General features: G+C 34.2%; 1 protein-coding gene across 4 annotated transcripts in view; it reads right to left on the bottom strand.

Moving 5' to 3' along the window:
- Positions 1-20,562, bottom strand: part of LOC123532752 (integrin alpha-4-like) — a 51,410-nt gene that overhangs the window by 18,365 nt on the left and 12,483 nt on the right. For 3 of the 4 annotated variants that reach the window (XM_045314317.2, XM_053517254.1, XM_053517256.1), the window contains 8 exons: positions 16,241-16,341; positions 14,514-14,576; positions 12,996-13,196; positions 10,881-11,010; positions 8,849-8,962; positions 7,356-7,436; positions 5,881-6,099; positions 4,076-4,239 (listed from right to left, as the gene is read on the bottom strand). In XM_045314317.2, the coding sequence (XP_045170252.2) occupies positions 4,076-4,239; positions 5,881-6,099; positions 7,356-7,436; positions 8,849-8,962; positions 10,881-11,010; positions 12,996-13,196; positions 14,514-14,576; positions 16,241-16,341 (1,073 nt within the window). The remainder of the gene's footprint in view (positions 1-4,075; positions 4,240-5,880; positions 6,100-7,355; positions 7,437-8,848; positions 8,963-10,880; positions 11,011-12,995; positions 13,197-14,513; positions 14,577-16,240; positions 16,342-20,562) is intronic. The other variant, XM_053517255.1, reaches the window with a different exon arrangement.

Genomic DNA, 20,562 nt, shown 5'->3' with positions numbered 1-20,562 from the left:
CTCTCAAGAAAGACCATTGTTTTAATATTGCTAAAGAACCTACATTGAGATAATAGAGCAAGGATACTTTAAAATGCAGATCACTTGGTTCAAAGGCCAGTTTTTTGCCTTATTGTTAGGTGACATTTGTAAAAGGTTTGACTATAATTACGCATATCAAACATCAAAAACACAAAAATGCTTAACTTATAAAAATAATCAAAGTAGATTTATAAAACTAATATGCTTTTCTCTGTTAAAACACACTTACGCTACAATGACATCACGTTAACGTGTGGTAACGTCAGTGTTTTTGTTGCGACCAAGAAAAAACGCTTCTGTATTTCATCTACTGTTTTAGATTAAGGGCATATTAGAATCGAAATAATTTATAGCAAAATCGTGTTTTAACACAATTTGTACACTCGGATGGTAATACGTCGTACAAATAATTTCACTCGGGTTGCGCCCTCGTGAAATTATTACGCCCAACGTATAACCGCCCATCGTGCATAAATACTGTTACAACACTCTTTTGCTATGTAAATTATTTCTTAGAAATAAGACACTGTTTATGGATGTTTGTGTTCCAAACGTACGTACTGTGTAATAAGGTTGGTGTTGATTACCGAAAGAGTAAATGTAGTATGTTTAAACAAAATAATATCCCTAAGGGTAATATGTGCATTTTCCACTCAGATTTCAAATATAATGTGTTAATTAAATGCTGATGATATTAGTTATAACTATGAGGTTAAATATTCTAGTTGATAATAACACATCAATCTAAAATATAGTCACAGAATAACGCACTAATTTATACAGGACAGTTGATTCGCCAGAAAAGAGTAGGAACATAATATGTATTATTACATACTCGTTTCTATTTCTCATTAAGTTACGCTGGTGTACACCGGAAACGTCAATATTTTTCCATACACTGACGCCTGAATTTCATATCGGGTGCGTGACGTTATTCAGAGTGTGTTGTTGCATTATTTTTTTCTATTTTTCTATTTTGTTCTGTATTTGCAGATGCGTATGTAATGAACAAATTTATGATATTTGCATTATATTTATATGTGCAGATGCGTATGTAATAAAAAGGTTATTACCTTTGCATCGGGAAATATGCACTCGTTCTTCAGCGTAAGAATATTGCGCTCCTAAAGTCGCGCAATATTTCCACTGAAGAACTCGTGCATATTTTCCGATACAAAGCTAATAACCTATAAATACATAGTAAAGCGGTACAAGTTATCGATGAACGTAATCGAATACCTGGCCCAAAGGATATGGCGATGGCTTAACAAACTTGCTTTCCGAGGTTCGAGCCTTGTTAAGTTCATACTTTTTAATTTTTTTAATCTTTTGTTTCAATAAACATTGCACGAGAAAGTTGTGCAGTTCATTGAATCGATTAGTTAATTATGTGCTAGCAAGTCAAAAATACTTGCCTGTTATTTTTTTAACTTAATAGTGTTTTTGGTTACGTTTTTGTATATAAGCTGGTATCTTGGTACCCTCTTACGGGAATGGATTGAAACTTCACACAATTGTACATTGTCATGAGCTGATATGCATTGTACAGGTTCCATAACCCTGTTTTGCAATTTTACAAAATTATGCCCCTTAAATGTTTTGACTTTAATATTCATTCGATTGACAAGGCTGTCGAATAGTCGAGCATTGCTGTCCTCCGACAGCTCTGGTTAACTTTTTACTTTTATGTAATTAACCTTTTGGAGGTAAACCAACACGTATGAAGATACATAAATAAACTATTTAGTTCAAACATATTTATTCCCAAAATAGAGTACATATATTTATAGATATGATATACTGTAAAACTATCTGACTTGACTATTAACTTACTCTGTAGAGATTTTTCAGCCAGGTATGGACCGAATACCGATATAGCCCAACTGAAAAAGTGTATCATTCCGTCACGGTTCAAAACACGCGATGGAACTATAAATTACTAACAGTCTATTGTTGCTAAATAGCGCATTTTAATGTTACAAAATATTAACCCCTTTTCGTTTTACGTTTCGGTCCATCCGCCCAAGCATAGAAATGCCACTTACCGTTTTACAGCGAGACTAGATTTTATACCAGTAAATCAATACAAAAACACACAGGTCTCCTTGATCTTATTTCTTCCTGTTAAATTTCATTTCTAACTATAACAATTATATTTAACGAAGATCCAAGACTTACATAAACTAGAGATGCTTTTGAGAAAAGCGAATGTCTCCCACAACTGCCTAATCATCTAAATAATAAGTCAGTCTTTGTTTACTTAATCCACATGTGCATGTGCTTTCTTGACACCAAAAAGACCCCTATACTACTAGTATATAGGCGCCTGTTTAGGGGTAAAACTGCGCAAGAAATCTGAGTGTTTTTGGTAAATCAAGGGCCATAATTCCGAAGTGCCTAGGTCGAATTGGCTAGTTATCAAACTTGGCCGAGCACTTATTGGCAGACACATTTTGTTGAAGTTTGGTGGAGATCGGATGAGAAATGTTCGATTTAGAGTGCGGACAAGCTTTGTGACAGACACACACACACACAGACACACACAGACTGGAGTAAATCAATATGTCTCCCACACCACTGTGTGGTGGGAGACATAATAATAGATACAGTTTTTCAAATAAATAATTCAGATACTTCATTGCTTAAATACCTACCTTTATTCTTTTTTTAATAAGAGTTTTCTTGTGGAAACCTATAACTTTCTAAAAGTAGTGCATGTTTTTTTAAAAACCTGCTCCAGTCCTGCCTTTTAACCTTAAATTGTCACTGAAAAAAGCATGAAAATCCTGAATGAACAGTGACGCCTGTCAAAATAGAGTCTATTATATATATTAAATTCTATGTAAAATACCTGTAGTTTTGCGTGCTAAAGTGCGGCGCGTGGCCGTTTACTGTTACCTATTGTAATCATGGGTTGCATACACACAATAGATTTTGAATAGCCGCGGAGCAGGGCTTTAAGTAGAAAGTATGTACCCCAATTATGACGGGTCTACGTCGATTGTATTGTTTACGTAAACGTCACTTAAATGATACCATATAACGTTACTTATGTATTTGTTAGCCCGAATAATTGCAAAATATGTAATCTAAGAATTGTGTATATGTGACTTGATAAAGGCCTTGGGCCGAAGTGTTGTCGCAATTAGTGATAATAAAAATTTAAATAGATAATTGCCAATGATTAGCATAAACTAATTTATTTATATACCGTACCAATAAAGATAAGACAATAAAAAAGTTTAAAAATTAGCATAAATTAACTTTAAAAAGCAGTAATCCGGAATTTCATTAGAATAAAAGATCTATACCTCCTATTAGAGATAACTAATGTGGCATAAAAACAAAATCAACAATATAGTAAATAAATATTTAAGATAAAATAGAAAGTAAAATTATTACACACGAAAAAGGAAACCTTTCATCAAACTGAAAACGAAAAGGATTTCCAAAGTGATGTCCGATACAAATTGCTTTCTTTTCTGCACTTTGATTTCTTTCCTGCTTCTTTATTCTTTTGAAACATATTTTTCTCGTTTGTGTTGTTAATTCTGATTTCATTTATATTGGCCAGAGCAGACATTTAAAAAAATTTTTTGCAATTTTGCAAATCGGAAGGAAAAAAACTTCATTTACGACATACACTGCCCACTGCACTCAAATAAAGCCATCACAAATACTCCGCGCCTGTGGGCGAGGAGAATCAACATATAACTCCTGATAGGGATATTTCACCACAACAGCATCCCAAACTCGTTGACGGGGATGTAACAAGGCAAACGAAACATAGAAACAGGCAAGCTTCCTTACAGTGACAAAACCTGGTTACTGTTTTATGGAACTTGAAAAGAATGAATCACAAATTAAACCTAATAAGATAAAAAAAAAACATGAAAACACTGTTATTTGTTAAATCATATTTCATCTTTTTACAATATATATCAAGACTTCATTTTTTCGCCTGAGTGTAATACATTTTAAGGAAAATACCATATTTGAATACAACTGTCTTTCAGTACATGACTCTAATAAGATCTCCATTATTATTACTTACTTTCACATCAATGACGTATTTTCTAAGGTTATTTCGATTCATACTGCTTGAAAGCGTAATATTTTCCGTCCACGTCCCTGTGCCATCAGGACCTCTAAATTTTACCCGGCTCCAACCTTCCTTACTTTTGTGTACTGTATCAGAATCAAGGGTCCATCTGAGCTCTACAGAAAAGAAAACACATTCCCTGTATACACGTCCAAGTACGTGCTTACATTTCGGACGACTTTAATGAGGTTCCGTAAAATGTCTTCATTTTCAAATTTCATTTCTTTTCTACAGCCTTTACATTCCACTGGCAGTTTTTCAGAGGTATTACATTGTTTGGCTGAATCAACTAAGTGAAAGTAAAATAAGTTACTATGAAAAACAAAACTCTTTTGACCTTTATGTGATTTCACTGTTTCCATTATGATGGCAACCTTTTTTTTTAAATGACAACAATACAGATGATACGTCCATCATAATTTAGTCAGTTTTGGTGATAAAACAAACGATAAGAAGGGTACTAAAATGGAACTTTGGTACTGACATTTTATTCGCAGTATTCTTATGTTAATAAACTACTTTGCATATTCATGAATATTTATAAGAATATACAAACTGACGAAATTGTGTCAAAGAATAACATTTTCTAAATAATAAATCAATTTCAACTTATTAAACAATTCAAATCTGGCCTTAAAGTATCTCGGTATTTTTGCAATAGTATTTTGCAACAAGGTAAATTGAAGGTAAATGTTCTATATTAGTAATGTTTAGCTAATTTGTATATTATGAACCAATGCTCAAACCAACGTCTCGGGGAAAAGATATCACTGAAACTGAATAGAATGATATTCAATAAATTGATGATTATGTTATCTTAGAATTAATAGGGAATCGATCCCTCTACGGTAACATGAGATATACCAAATGAGATATACATTTATACTATCGAATTAAAAAATGTGTCCTTCCGGCATGTGCACAGAGCGTCTGACTTCGGATTGTTTGGAAGAATACGCTTTTTCCTTGTGCCCTATAAGCGTCCACATAACTTGTCCGAACCGCAACGTCTTGAACATCAGTACAATTACGGGCCGTGTAGTTTTTATTCCAAAATATGACTTTAAAATGATACGGAATCGATGCTGTCATTAGATAGTTCTTTTCAAATCTTATTGGATGAGTTGAAGTCAGATCGATTCCCAGTGCCTTATTTCTTGTAACTTTAAACTGAATCAAATAAATAATAATTTTATTGATAACAGTGATCTCAAGTACAAACATACTTAGTGTAAACTAAACTATTTACCTACAGAGTAACAAAATAATATAATTGTAGAAAATAACGCGGGATTTTAAGATCAAATTTAAACTGTTCAATGCATAAAGATTGATATTAAAATGTTAATCACAACAAACTTTTGTCACTTTGAAACATTCTCATTAATATTAATGAACATGCAAAAATATTTCACATGGAAATACGGCGAATAAAAGGACAATGTCTCAGCTCTATTATGAGAAAATATTTTATGTTTTGTCACCAAAACTGATTGTCTAGATCATCTATACGGTTGTCCGGAAATGAACGGTTGTCGTGAAAACAGTAAATTATATGTCTTTCAAAAGTGTTTTTCTGTCATGTTTTTTTCTTTTCATTCATTTGGCATTGCTTAACAACTAGTTAATTACCTATAAAAATTCAAAACGGCACTAACTTACTACACTCACATTGCCAAAGGTCTACTTACAAACGTCACTCACGTTTCCAACTCTCTATTCACTAACATCGCTCATATTGCAAAAAGGCTACTTACTAACTTCGCTCACGTTGCCATTTCTAGTTCCTACAGCATTAAACTGGAACAAAACCTGGACGTTAAAACAAAGCGTCTCGCTATCTGTTGAGCAGTCTATCAAGGAACCATTTAACGGTATCGGATTTGGTGTCATCTTCATTTCTATATGAACGTCCACAATAGGTCTTGCCCTCAACATGAAAGCTGTATTTGATTCGTAAGCTCCAACAGCAAGATCTGTCATGAAAAGTTCATAGAACGGCATATATATAATGTAAGAAAAAAACAAACAAACAAAGGAGGTGGTTTGATATGAGTTTTTCGTGACAGGCAATGAAATGTTTAAAAATCCTTATGCCCGTTGGATCAGAATTAAAATGGACGACATTTCTGTATGCCCATACACCTGTTTAAACTGTCAACTGTTAGAATAATTATGCAATAAAATACATTCACGACATTGGAACTTGAGCTTGCAAATGGACATCTAAACGAAAATTCGTAATTATAGTGATTTTATCTGTTGAATATCACTCATTCTCTTACACAATAAATATTGAGAAATGTTAAAAGATTTTCACTCTTTATATTTTGTATTTGGGAATTATTCTAATAAATCATTAAATATTTATTTAAGAACTACAATCAGCATGATCATTAAACCACACTGCAGTTATTAAAATGATGTTTTTTACTCTTTAGAACTTAAAGCATGGGCTGTTTGGGAGACAGGGGAAAGATGTTTGAGTATAATGTTCTAGTTCTAGAATAGTTGGGAAGTTGTTGTTGTACCAGTATTTTATGCACACGGTCTTGTGATTTTGTATAGGCATTGCCAAGTAAAGTTCTTTGCAATTACTAGATGGATAAGTCAGCTATTGATTTCTAAATTGTTATTTAGTTGTATATGAACAAAATCTACATAAGTACGTAAAACTACATGGAAACTATGACTAGTCGGTCATAAAGCTTACATGGGCGTAGATTGCAGCTGTTTCCTATTTGGCAACAAAAATTATCTTATATTATTAGCTGCCTTTGCAACAAAGTCAATTAATTACACATTGAAACTGCAAATGACTCGTTCAATTCAAAATTATAATTATTGAAAATATCAAATCAAGGTATCAAACACACTTTGTAAAATGTTACAGTCATTTTTTCTTATTTTTTCCAATATGTAGTTACGAGTTTGAGTTAAATTGAACATAGACAATAAAAATATTAACAGCATATAAATAAAAACTGAAGACTGGATGTGCTGAAATCACAAGATTACTATGGATTCTGAGACCACCTGGTTAAGAGATTGCTTTTGAAACTGATCTTAGTAGTCAGTTTTGTCTGCATCGTAATTACGCGTAGTGTATTTTATAGCCTTGTCACAATATCTCATATGAAAGTAAACGATCAATAACATTCATATATAAATACAATCTAATAGCCTAAGGCGTCCTTAATTCTAATACTTACTGTTTATAAACAAATATTACCTGGAAAGCTGTTATCATCTATGTCCTCGTTTCCATAGATACTCCAACCGAATGTTCGAATACCCACATCAAGATCACTGCCTGATAATAAAAGCGATGTTTATTATCTATGTAGTAATTGACATAAATATGTGTTATCCGATGGAAAACAACCTACTTGAAATGCATTATTTCGAAATATAAATTTATATTTTAGTTGATTCCCCGGTGGCCCGGTGTTCTGGTGGTAACACGCTTGACTGTCAATCAAGAGGTCTGTGGCTTGAATCCTGGTTCAGACACTGGAAATTTCTGAGATGCTGAGTGTCTCCCACCTAACTAAGAAATCATTACTGGTCCTCCTAGGAAAGATAACTTGGCGTGTACCGATGCTACACGCTGAACACGTTACAATGTCCATTATATTTTATGGTACTTTACTTCAGCACCAGTTTCAGGGTGCAAGGCTTCTGTATAATATGAGTTTTGATGATATTTTGAGACGTCGGGGATATACGTGTAAATCAGTGTCGCACTGGCTAGCAGATTAGAATACAACGCCAGCGGTCCGAGTTCGATTCCTGGTCGCAGCTCATATCCCGACACAGTGCTGGATTATTTTATTAATTTTGCACTGTTTCCAGCCTAGATGCTTGGGAGGTAAATATGGCACCTAACGTAGATTTCGCTGGAAAAAGTTGTTCCATCCATTTTAGGTGAAGGCTTTCGTCTTTCGTCGAATACCAACGTTAAACAAGAAACTTTTAAAATTAACATTTTTTTTACAATTTATACACTTTTAAGAGAACTACTATATCATGCATGGTAATATATTTGTTTGTGTTTACAATTTGGAGTTGTATACATGATTGAGCTCAATTTATATGTTGTATGAAACAGCTACTCTGAACTTTGTCAGATGTCACTGCGCTCGTATTTTGTTAAGTCCAACTAAGTTTGATAAACGGTCATTGATTAATATGAAATCAAGTCTGCAAGTACTTTGATAAAAGGAATTCGCAATTTGTCCTTACTCTCTCTTTCTGAGCCCCAAAAGCTTGAATTATAAAACATTGCGCTAAGTCGATGCATAGAACGGATGTTTTGGTAACCATGCTGAATAACTGCGTGAATATAATTCTTAAATCTGGTATCTATTAGATTTCATACGAGAAAAGAATTTGAGAAACTTGTTATATTTAACATGTTATATACAAAATCCAGTGCCGCAACTTCTGTCATTTTAGATAACATACATGACTCATACTGACAATCTCCTGTAAGATATCGTAACAGTTATTTTAAACCTATTTTCAAGTAAACATCTAGCGTCGCAGTGGTATTGCCATCAAATTCTGTATTTTCAAGAGCGACAAACACTTCCGCAAAATATACCGTAATAGTAGTCCATGTGATATTGCCTTTACATACGCATATCTGTATATAGGATTATAACATCAATATATGGATATTCGTTCTAGTAAATAAGATATCAAAATATCACGAAAAAATACCTGCAATCCGTTGGGAGAATTTATCTTCCATTTTGCAGCCACACTGTCCGACTCCCGGGTAGATATATATAGCTCCTGTACCGTCATCTTCGTACGGAGCCCCTATCGCTACATCTGAAAATGGTTATTTTTTTTGTTAAAATCAGTACAATTATGGAAAGCATTTTTGTTGCGCTTTCGTTTTGTAAAGAAGTGAAATTAAAATTGTCGGTCGGTTTTTATAAAAGTTCCGTAAGTCAGTTGGTGATAAATGTTACTCCATGATGAAAAGATCATATTAAAATGAATTACCACAAATAATTTGCCCATCATCCACTTGAACATTTTCGCATTTAGATATTGATTTAAATATTTGATCAATTATATATTGATTCAAATATGTAATCCATCAGACACTGTCATTTGGATATTGATTTAAATTCGTTATCCAATAAATATTGTGCAATGATTTAAATAGTTTACTATTTAGATATCGATTCAAATTATGTAATCCGTTAGACATTAATGATTGGATATTGATTTAGTTAGGTATCCATTAGCTATTGATTTCAATATTTATCATTTAGATAACTATTATATGTTATCCAGATGCTGATTTAAATTTTTGATACTTTGATTTTAGATAATGATTTAAATCTTGAGTGTACTCATAAAACATTTAACCCTTGGCTAAATTCTTTACATTTTTACATCAAAGTTTATGCTTTACAGTTGGCGTTTGCAATATGACTTCTTCTCGGCGATATATGACCATTATGTGTCGATTCGCCGTAAAACCCAACTCACTCACTCACTCACTTGGCTAAATTCATAAATTAAATAATAATCTTTACTAATAAATCGTTTGTATCAGCAGAGAACTATTGATGAATGTATATACTTTTACAGCTAATGATGAAGGGTACGTTTTGTTTCACACACCAAGTGAACACTAGATTAGTATAATATAACAATATTTTCTCTAGTGACATTGCCAGAGAAAGTTAAAACTTTGTGTTTGGGAGAGATGTGTATTTTGATATTATATATAAACACATTTTTGTCGTTATACTTCATGTTTAAATTAAATATCATCCATTTTTGCAGTTTCATATAAGTGAAAAATATTGGTATATACAGATACATGTAATAACATTTTTATCAATAAGAAATGTTACAAATTTTTTGAGACCTGTGAGTAAATGAGAGACTGTACTATACTTCACTTGTTTGGAAATTTACCATCGGTCTTTTGATATGTGCTAAAAGCTGTTACGATGATCTGACTAATGGAAACAATACAAGAATACTGACACATATATAATTCCAATATATAGAACTTCAGTAATTTGACTGGTTCCGCCGAGAAGTTCATTCATCACTGAATCCATTGTTTATTATACATGTTCTGTTTATGCGCGTATTTCAACGTTGCGTCAATGCTGAAGCACATAGGAACAGTATTCGAATAACGGGGATAACTTTATTTTTGTCTGAATTAATTATATGTAAACACTCATTTTCTTAGGTAGATCATTTGCCTTCAGATTAACACGTCTCACCTTTACCTCCCATGTGGTTCTTGGGCAACATCTTATGTAAGAAAATAGTTGCGTTTCCCTTACAAAATCGTAGGAGGTGACTAGTAGGATCCTAACACTAGGTTTTGCTGTATCTCAGTGATATCGGAAGAACGAAAGTTTTGATTCAATACCATACATACTTTGCAATATCCACATCAGCTGTGTTACCAAAATATTTAGTCCCGCTTGACGCTATGAAGCCATAAAGCCTTACCTGTGTTATTGCGCTATAAGTAAAAACCGTCTCAAAATAACACTAACGTTTACTACCAGTATAGGTATGATGCAAAAGTCATTTATCTGAAGTATTTAACATTTGTACATTAGATATTGTTCCATTGCTGTTTAATAATGTATAATCACAAAACAACACAAATAGTACATTTAGTCGGCTGAAAAAAGACCCTTTATCTGTACATAATTTATCTATTGACAAATCTTAAACAACATTACCACAAATGAGAGTTTACCATTAAAAGAGTCGTGGTCAAGGTCTCCGGCCGACGATATAGCTGAACCGAAGCGAGCAAATGATACCTTGTCCTTCAAAGAAGCAACATTCGCCCCTCCAGAAAGTATCCCTATTGGGCCGCAAATTCCCTAAAATGGAAAACGGAAAGACTTACCTAATAACATGATATGTTGTGGTAGTGCATGTAACAGGGAGCATACCAAGGAAAGTGTAAGTATATCATGAATTTATATGAACTTACATCTTTCGTTTTCACACCTCGAAACTTACTCATACAAAATAATTATCAGTTCCAAAAAAAACAACAAAAAAAAACAATAAAACAATATGAATATATGAATAGATTATCCTGCAGCTTTAGATCAGGGACTAAAAAGTACCGGTATAAAAATATGTGTCTATAGCTTTGTATATGCAATAAAGCTGACAAGTCTGAATACATCATTATCTAGTTTCAGATTGAATAAATGCAAAATGAATTAGACCTGAATACGAGGATCCTGCAAAACGTTCTGTCATTGGGTTCGAATTTCTTAAGTGCTACGTTTTATCAAACTTTCAAAGTATTCCCCCTAACAGAAACATATTTTTGTAACCTTTTTACCAAATCGCGAAGAGAAGATGCATAGTCTTCTTTTGGTAGCTGCTTGAGACACTGATAATTGGCACTGTCAAGAGGCACAGGGACTAAGTGAATAAGGCGGATGGTTTACAATTTCCACCTTTTCAGAAGCCATGAAGACATAACAACTTCGCACTTGTGAGCAAAGGCATTGTCGTGGATAAGACTCCTGACCATGCTTTGCATTGGCGTGTCTTATTGTAAAACTCTTTCACTTCTTCAGTTCAGAGTTCTTGTAGAATCACCCAGTGACTGTATGACCAGATGGACAAGGCACTTGAACGACTAGCCCACTAAAATTGAGGAAAATTGCGTACAACATTTTTTTTTCAAACTTGGTCTTAGTAAACAGAGACATATTTGATCTTTTCGCTTCCATTGCTTATTAACAGGTCTTCTCTGTGGCCCAAACATGTGCATCCCGGTTTCGTCACCTGTTTGCAAGTTAGAAATTACCCGACCATCTCAGCCTTTGTATGTTTCAGAAGTTCCCGATCATATTTAAGGCATTGTTTCCTTTGCTCCTCAGTGAGCGAATGAGGTACCGACCTAGCGCAAACCTTTCTTTGGTCCAAACGCTAGTTCATAAGTCTTTGCACACAGCCTTCTGATATACCAGTTCAACTGGCTATATCTTTCAGCGACAATCCTGTTCGACCACAGCTTGTACAGCCTACCAGAAAGAGTATCATCTTCGACAGATAATTTCCCAGCTTTAGAAACAATAACCCACCTAAAACCTATACAAACTGAAATGGCCTGAGGTCCATATAAACCACACAACTGATCTTATATCTGCTTTGAATCTAGATCAAGCATAACGCGGTATTTAATATAGCTACAAAATTCAATCTTTTCGCCCACTTTAACATTTGACAAGTAAGTTGGTCAGTGTAAATGACTACATATATTTCTATTTGAAATAGCTTGGTCATGTGAAAAACAATTTGCACGAAATAAACAGATATAGTTAGCTATTGGACACACAATAGAAATGCAATGAAGCGTTTTAAAAAAACCACCTCGGATAAAATTACGGAAGCCTATAAGTGACAGAACTTGTTGCAAGACCCTCCTAGAGATATGTCTTTTCAATACATATGAGTACTAAATAAGCATCATTAAATTTAAATAAACGGTATTGATCTAAATTATGTCATCTTTGTACTCAAAGTATTAACATCATCTGACTACCCGTTCAAAACAAAATCGTCTAAAGAACATCTTAGAAGTCAGTAACGAACTATTGAAAGTATTTGTGTATGCAGGACAAAAATACATCCCGCAATTGTAGCCACACTTTTTGTATCAATGTCGTAATGCATCAGTTAGTTATCGTTGCATTTGAGAATAACTTTTTACAACCTGCTTCTTAGCGACGAAAGAATCTGTATCTTCAGGAGTCAAATAAAAGACTCTCTGTAGTTGTTCTTGCAAAGATATACATTGAAGAAAATACTAGTACTGTGAATAGATAAGATATAATATTACATCTTCTGAGGAACTATAGACAAAGACGCGACCTTCCTCTGGATTGTCGCCAGTGTACAGTGGTGCACCGACAAGTAGTTCGTCGTATTCGTCACCTGTAAGATCCACTGCGGCTAACGCTGCTCCAAACTTTGAACCTGTTTGACGGGCGTCTATGCTGTCTATGTACGATCTTAGATCAGATGAGTGCTGATTTGGGCACTGAAAATGATTGAACTGTTCCATCATTTATCTACATTACAGCAGAAGTTCAATTTTCATAAGAGTATCTTATACACGTCCATATCTTGCGGAAATGTTATGTTGTATTATGCCAGTTACATTTTTCAAAGTAATCACCCATAACTAGATTAAAAACTGAAATTTCTTTGGTGTAAGTTATGTGATATCATTTTTTGATGTTTGTTATTCGAGACCTAACTCCCTTGCTGCAATTACTTAAATGCTTGCCAGCTGGTAATATATGAAATTCACATATTTCGTAGATTATTTGAATCTACATTTGTACATCAATGTAATTACAGACCCGGAACTAGAAAAAATCCGATAGCGCGGGGGATGGGGGATGAGAGGGGGTGTGGAAGTGGGCATCTGTTTAGAACGAAAGTGTCATCGCTGAGGAAGTGTCGGGAGGGGGGGGGGGGGTCTCCCCTTGGAAAATTTTAAAATATAGGTTAGAAATGACGGCCTCTTCTGCATTTTTGGTCTAAATTTTGAGGTAAGTACAATGTTGGGTCTAGTTAAAATATTATGTAACTTCTTTGCCAAAATAGTTCGGTGAAACTTTGATTAGTATAATACACTTCTCAGCCAATTTGACGGGGAAGGAACGTACCTCCTAGATCTAGCCCCGTGTTCACAAAACATTTTTCCATCTCAGCTGAGTTTGAGTTTGAAATTTTAATATCAATTTTAGGACATCTTCAAGGTTAAATTCCAACTGAAACTGACCATAAATACTAAATAGCCACTTGAAAATACTTATTAACTTGAAATTCAGTTTTGAACATGCTAATTAGATAGAAATGATATATTAAGTTTCATAATCAAACTCAGCTAAGACTTAAAATGGTTTGTGAACACGGGGCCTGGCCCTGGATCCGGGCCTGAATTAAATATTCAAAATGAAAGTCACAGTTTTATGACATGTTGAAAATGTGAAGACTAAGATGAATGAAATATGATAACAATATAATCAATAAATATAATTATAAAAAAAACTCAAAGGAAAATCTCCACAACATTCCAGTCAAGTAGAATTGACCACAAGTTTTAACCGCTCACAACAAAGTTTACTGTTACTCCAAGAATGTACGAATGTACTTTGTAGAGCTGTTTCCACTAGATCTCGGTTACAGTGGACACATCCATTTCGCTTTTACGTCACTGACTGTCACGACTGCTTTAAAAATGAGAAAAATCGGCAGAAACGATAGAAAATACAAAGACATGTTAATGTTATGGCCAGGACACAGGACCAATATCCCTACAAAATAGAGGAATATTCGTTATACATACAGCCTCCTTGGGTAAGCCGAATTCTATTTGGACTGCTTTGGTTTTTCCATTGAACGCATCCACCTTAAAAGGTAAAATATAGAAACTTATTTATCATCGTCTTGTCAGAATGGATGAAAAATATACATAGTTACTATCCTAACTACTGTGAAATCGTTACATTTCATGAGTAACCTATTTTCGTTGATATCTTGGTTGTGTCAATCCAAGATATTGAATAAAAACAAACACAAAAATTCTTAGATGTTGTTTCTTAACACTTAAAAATTTATACATTTCTTTTCCCGATGGAATAGCCATTTTAGCATAAACCACGACGTGTAATGAGAATTGAAATAAACGATATCTTGAAATATATTATGAAAAGGAATAGCATGATCATTTGTTTTGACAGTAACCGAACCGAAAATAAACAGAATTTCCTTCATTTATGCTAATTTGTGAAAATAAACGAATTTCCTGTTTATTACATGCTTTCATATTCAAATAACACCGTTACTTAATGACAAAAGTCGGATGCATTTAGTCTACCGTTTTACATTTATGTATGATGCATCCAATAAATAACCATAGACACTTATGCACATGCACAGTATAGTAGTCGCAACTTGACCGCGATGGTTGACCTTAGGCTGATTATTCATATCGATTATTTCATTATAGAAATCAATGGTGCTTTGGGTAGCCGTGTATATTTATTAGGAATTAGTTTGTATACATTGCAGTATCAAAGTATATATACTTACATTTGATCAGTTAAAACTTTCAAATACACTAATTTATATTTACATTAATTCATATTTCCTTTTCTCGTGCAGCTCGTGTTTTACCTACATTCCTTTTCAATAATAGGTTGTGCCTCATTATGTATTATAATACAAAGGTCAACCATCGGGGTCAAGTTGCGTCCACTATAATATTGGATATTGGTGATTTCCGTGAAATCAACACGACGCCATTTTGTTTTTGAAAACAAAAACTGCATTTAAATATTTTGTTTAAAAATTACACGATCCGTGGCAAATGTCAATAGTTTATTATGCATATTTAATACTTTTCAGGTCAAATTCGTCAGCTCGTTGAATAACCGGCACCTTGCGTTTTTACCATACAAATACACGCTGAAGGTCAAATTGAAAACAACACAAAAGAAACCTAGACAACTGAGGAATATGCAAAAGACAAAGGTGAATCAAGCTGCAAAATTAATTATTATCATGGATTCAATTGAAATAGCTAAGAACTTTTGAATAGCATAAGAAATTATGTCGCGATATTTGGATAGAACACAACTGACAGGTGGCTGGAAAAGTACGTCAACGGAAGTGCTGGCATATAACGTAAGGTTGAGTTGATGTCCTGTATAAATTAACTAACACAAAAGCCAACAAAATTTGCTGTCACAAGTATAAAAGGAGTCAGTGGTGCAGTTGTTAGCAGGTTAGACTTCAACACCGGCGGTCCGAGTTCGATTCCTGGCCGCGGCTGATATCCCGACAAGTGCTCAGTGCTGGGTGATTTAGTTAAATTGGTACTGTTTCAGGCAGTATCGGCCTAGACTGGATGCAGGGGAGGTAAATATGACCCCTGCCATGGGCTCGGCTGGAAATCAGTTGTTCTTAGTTTCGGGTTTAATCTTACAACCTGCACGTAAGATAAGAGTTCTGAATTTTCAAAAAAAAAAAGAAAGAAAAATGTTTCTAGCCTATAGACGTAAAGAAATATACCTTTCCAAAATGTCCGGTATAATCCGGTTCGTTCCAGTTTGGAGACCCAGACACAATCAGTTCTTGGGCACTTCCAAATTTTCCAGTCACTATAGCATATCCTGAAAGAAAAAGTTCAATATTCGCTATTTATGTATTCTATGTCAAGCAAATGTTTCAGTTACTTGCAACTGTAGGGAATTCTCTATTAAACATAATAGGCCCGCCTTCTTATTTCAGTAGGGTCGAGCGCATAATTACGGACCGCAGGGTCGTGAGTTCAATCCGCGGTCAAGGCGTATGTTTTCTATGATGATTTGATAAAAAGCATTTTGTCTGAAATCATTCGTCCTCCATGTCTGGATCATGTGGGGAAGTTGACATTTACTTGCGAAAAGCAGATTTATACTAGTACAGAGTCCGGGAACACTTGTTAGGATAAGTAGCGCCGTTATATCACTTAAATACTGTTGAAAAAACCAGGGCGATATTTCATAAAGAAGGAGATGTATTTAAGGGACAAATGAATAAATGAATGACAAATGTAAGTAAAAGTACATAACCAAGTGACCTATCTGTGTGCTAACTACTAACTGTTTAGATAATGTAATTCTTTCTAAATCTTACATTGCAACATAGATAATGCATACTGGTCACGCATTAAGAACCAATAACCGTCGCAGATGCCAGCCCAATTAATTGAGAGATAGGGCCCAAAGAGTTTTTAATCAAGAGGTTGTCGTAAGTTTTATTTTCTCGAAGGCGTATAAACTAAGGTCAAAGGCAACTAGTCCTCCGTTTCAGGTTGCCAGTTACTAGTCAATAAAAATTAATGCAATGTTGAAATGAACGGCATAAAAGCAAATTCTATCGCCAAAATATCGACATTTTAGTGCTTGTTTTTTACAACCTTATTTCGATAAGGTCAACAAAAGTTATACTTTTTGATGAATGAAACGCCCGTGTGTTTAAGCTATCTTTGAAGTATATATTTAAAGGAAATATTTTTTTTTTCCTGCAAATAATCCCAAAAGACAGAAATACTTTTACTGGAGGTCAAGTTTTGATAAAAGTGACAGCTACTTTACGCAAAAGACCGATGGTGACTTCATACTTCATACTTCAAACTTCAGACTTCATACTTCAAACTTCAGACTTCATACAAAATATACTTCACACATCAAACTTCAGACTTCATACTTGATACTTCACACTTCATACTTCAGATTTTCACATATCAAACTTCAGACTTCACGCTTCACACTTCACATTTTAGACTTTACAATTCATTCGTCAAACTTCACACTTCATACTGCCATACTGTTATATATTAAACATCACGTGACTTGACGTCATCTTTTCATTGTGTATTGGCATAAATGTGTACGCCTTTTCTTAATTGAGTTTTAAGTATTATTGATTGTGTACATTTTAAATGTTCTAGGAAAATAAACCACTTCTCCAGTTTAGATTATATCATCATTTGTTGATATTCGAAAAATAAGAGGAAATTCACCGTCTGACGTCCGTCTGTTCAAAATATTTTAGAGAAAAACTATTGGAATCTTTTTAATCAATCTTACGGGAATGATATATCGGTAACGCACATGAAAATTGTTAAAACAATTTCGTTCAAAGCAGAAATGTTGTTGCCATGGTAAACGAAGGGAAAATATGTTTAAAATCTTCATGTGTAAACAGAAAGGCCTAGGAATTAGAAATACGTTGTGTAACATTACTTAGCGGTCCTCTAGTGTTTGAAGTATTCAAATTATGTCACTGGATTCATAATTGACTCCATCAGAGGGACCGTACTTTTAAACGGACGTATAAAGGAAAACCTTTTTTAATATCTACTTCTCTTACAGTATATTAAAACCCACTATATTCATTCCAAGTATTCCTCCGGAGTCAAAAGTAACTCAACCATAATCATTATACTTCATTATATCCAATCTCGGTAATTCCAGGTTGTTTATAAAATAGAAAAAAACGCCAGAAAAAGACCACACTCCAAACTTCAGTCTTCAAATTTCACATTTTGCACTTTAGACATCACACTTCGCACTTCACATTTCAAACTTCAGACTTCACACTTCAAACTCTAAACTTCACACTTCTGACTTCAATCTTCAAACTTCATACTTCAAACTTCACACTTCACACTTTAGACTTTCCTATTATCAGTACGTGTATTGAGCATTATAATATAAAGACTGAAGTATGAAATCTAAGTCATCACCGTTCTTTATGACCAAAACTTACTGCCAATTTCAGAAAAGCTCGCCGAATGATGGGCGTTTACATCAAACGCTGGTAGTAAATGACGTGTCACTCTAGTTATCGGTGAGAGGTTAATTTGATCACGCTTGTACTTTATTCCGCCCTAAAGTATTTTTCTATTGATCGTTACGTGTTAGTTACAAAAGCAAAATATTTCAAGATAGCTCTGATTCTGCATAATAAATGCATTCATGTGCAGCATATACACTTAAATCTATGTAGATTATAGATTTAAACATTGATGTGTATACAATACATGTATTTATATAGCAACTCCCGACGAAATAAAACAACTGCTACTGCAGATTTTGTCTCGTAGGTTTCATGTATTTATTTTAAATTGATGTACATGTATCCAGTCTTCGTAAAATGTCCACGGATGTCGGTCATGGAAAATATCGCATACTCGATGTTGTTTTTACACATTGAACTATAAGTTTGCTTTCAATTATGAGAAAACAAACTCGGTAATATTCATCCATTTATTTATTAAAAACTACATGTAGTATCTTGTCGAAATTTAACTGGAAGTTTTTTCCCTAGACTTGTGGACGTGGTTTGGTAATATCTAGTGTTAGTCAAAATAATTCCGACGTTCAGATTGTTTTAATATTATTTGTGACGGGCAATCTATGCGTCAAACTTTGAAGGACCAAAATATAAATGGAGGATAAATCACAGAACACAGTCATGTAAAGTTATTGGTTTTATCGTTCGTGCATATTAGCGTGTCAGCACGGTAAACATTAATCGTGTACAGTACATACATAGGTTTAAATCACCAGAAAATGCATAATGTTGGATATTCTTTGATATTTTTTACATAAATCAATGAGGAATTGAATCCCCTTTCGATGCATGTAAGTTGTATTTGAATTTATGGCCAGTTCGTGAAATAATCGGCATTTAAAGTTAGAGCATGTAAAACGTCGGCAGCGATGAAAAATTTCATCGGAAATTGTAAAATTATTTTGGTCTTTGAGTGTTTGACACCAGTGGGGATATTGCCTATATGAAAATATTATCTCAGTATTTCCTAGGATCACTTTAAATTAGTTGGACAATATCTAGTATGTGTAGTGCCCTTCTGTTTTAAAAGGCACATAGTTCTGTTGCAGCTTGTTGCAAATAATAGTACATTTGGCTTTGGTTACAGAGAGAATGGAAACACACGATTTTGTAATAAAAAGTTTATTGCGCAGGCGCCACTCGATGCAAATTTTATTTTAACTGATATTACTTTACTGAATATGCTTTCAGGTTACTATAATACAATGGCACTAAGTCTAGTTCAGTATGTCATTTCTTCTACACGTGTATCGAACCACAACGCATGCTGAGTGCGACCGGGTAAACCGCGTTCAGTCTTAGCACTCCGTTCAAAAATTGCTAAATGGTGCAGATAAACACGCAGCCAATTTTCATAAAACATACACGCATTTCCTTTCCTGGGTATGAATTTACTTAACAATTGTCGGTAAAAAATACAAAGTGATGCGGCCATTATAACTATACATCCATACGAGTCTGATTACTACTTCCAGTCTTCCATTTTTACCGATATTTTCTCTCAAACTGTAGAATACCAAACCAAAGAATTAACATCGATAAGAAAAGATTCCATATGAAAAGATAAACATTATTTCATAGTAACATGTGGGGGTTCGAGCCTTGCTACCGGCCATATCTCTTTATGTTAGAACGGTTGGCAGATTCTTGCGGAGGATTGGAGCCTTGTACTGGTTCTTCCCAGGAGCGATGGTTAGGTAAACTGCCCACCCGACATACAGGAAGAACTGTTGAAAACGGGCGTTAAATCCAAGAAAAAATGATGTTTCTGTCATGAGCAACTTTCTTGGCAAGGAAACTTACTTATACCGTGTTCAGACTACGTTTTTAATCCTACATTAACTTGGGTTTATTTTTTAAACTCGTTTGCGTCCACACTATATGTGGTGTTAAACGTGAATTTTGTAAAGGTCAAGTGGTTTCTGTAATGTAGCATTAAAACTACCTCGGGAGGTGGTTTTAATACTACATTAAAAAGTAATGCTACATTA

Source organism: Mercenaria mercenaria, chromosome 11 (assembly GCF_021730395.1).
Source record: "Mercenaria mercenaria strain notata chromosome 11, MADL_Memer_1, whole genome shotgun sequence".
NCBI lineage: Eukaryota > Metazoa > Mollusca > Bivalvia > Venerida > Veneridae > Mercenaria > Mercenaria mercenaria.
The sequence above is the reverse complement of the archived record's forward strand: the minus strand, read 5'-3'. Positions and strand labels throughout refer to the sequence as shown.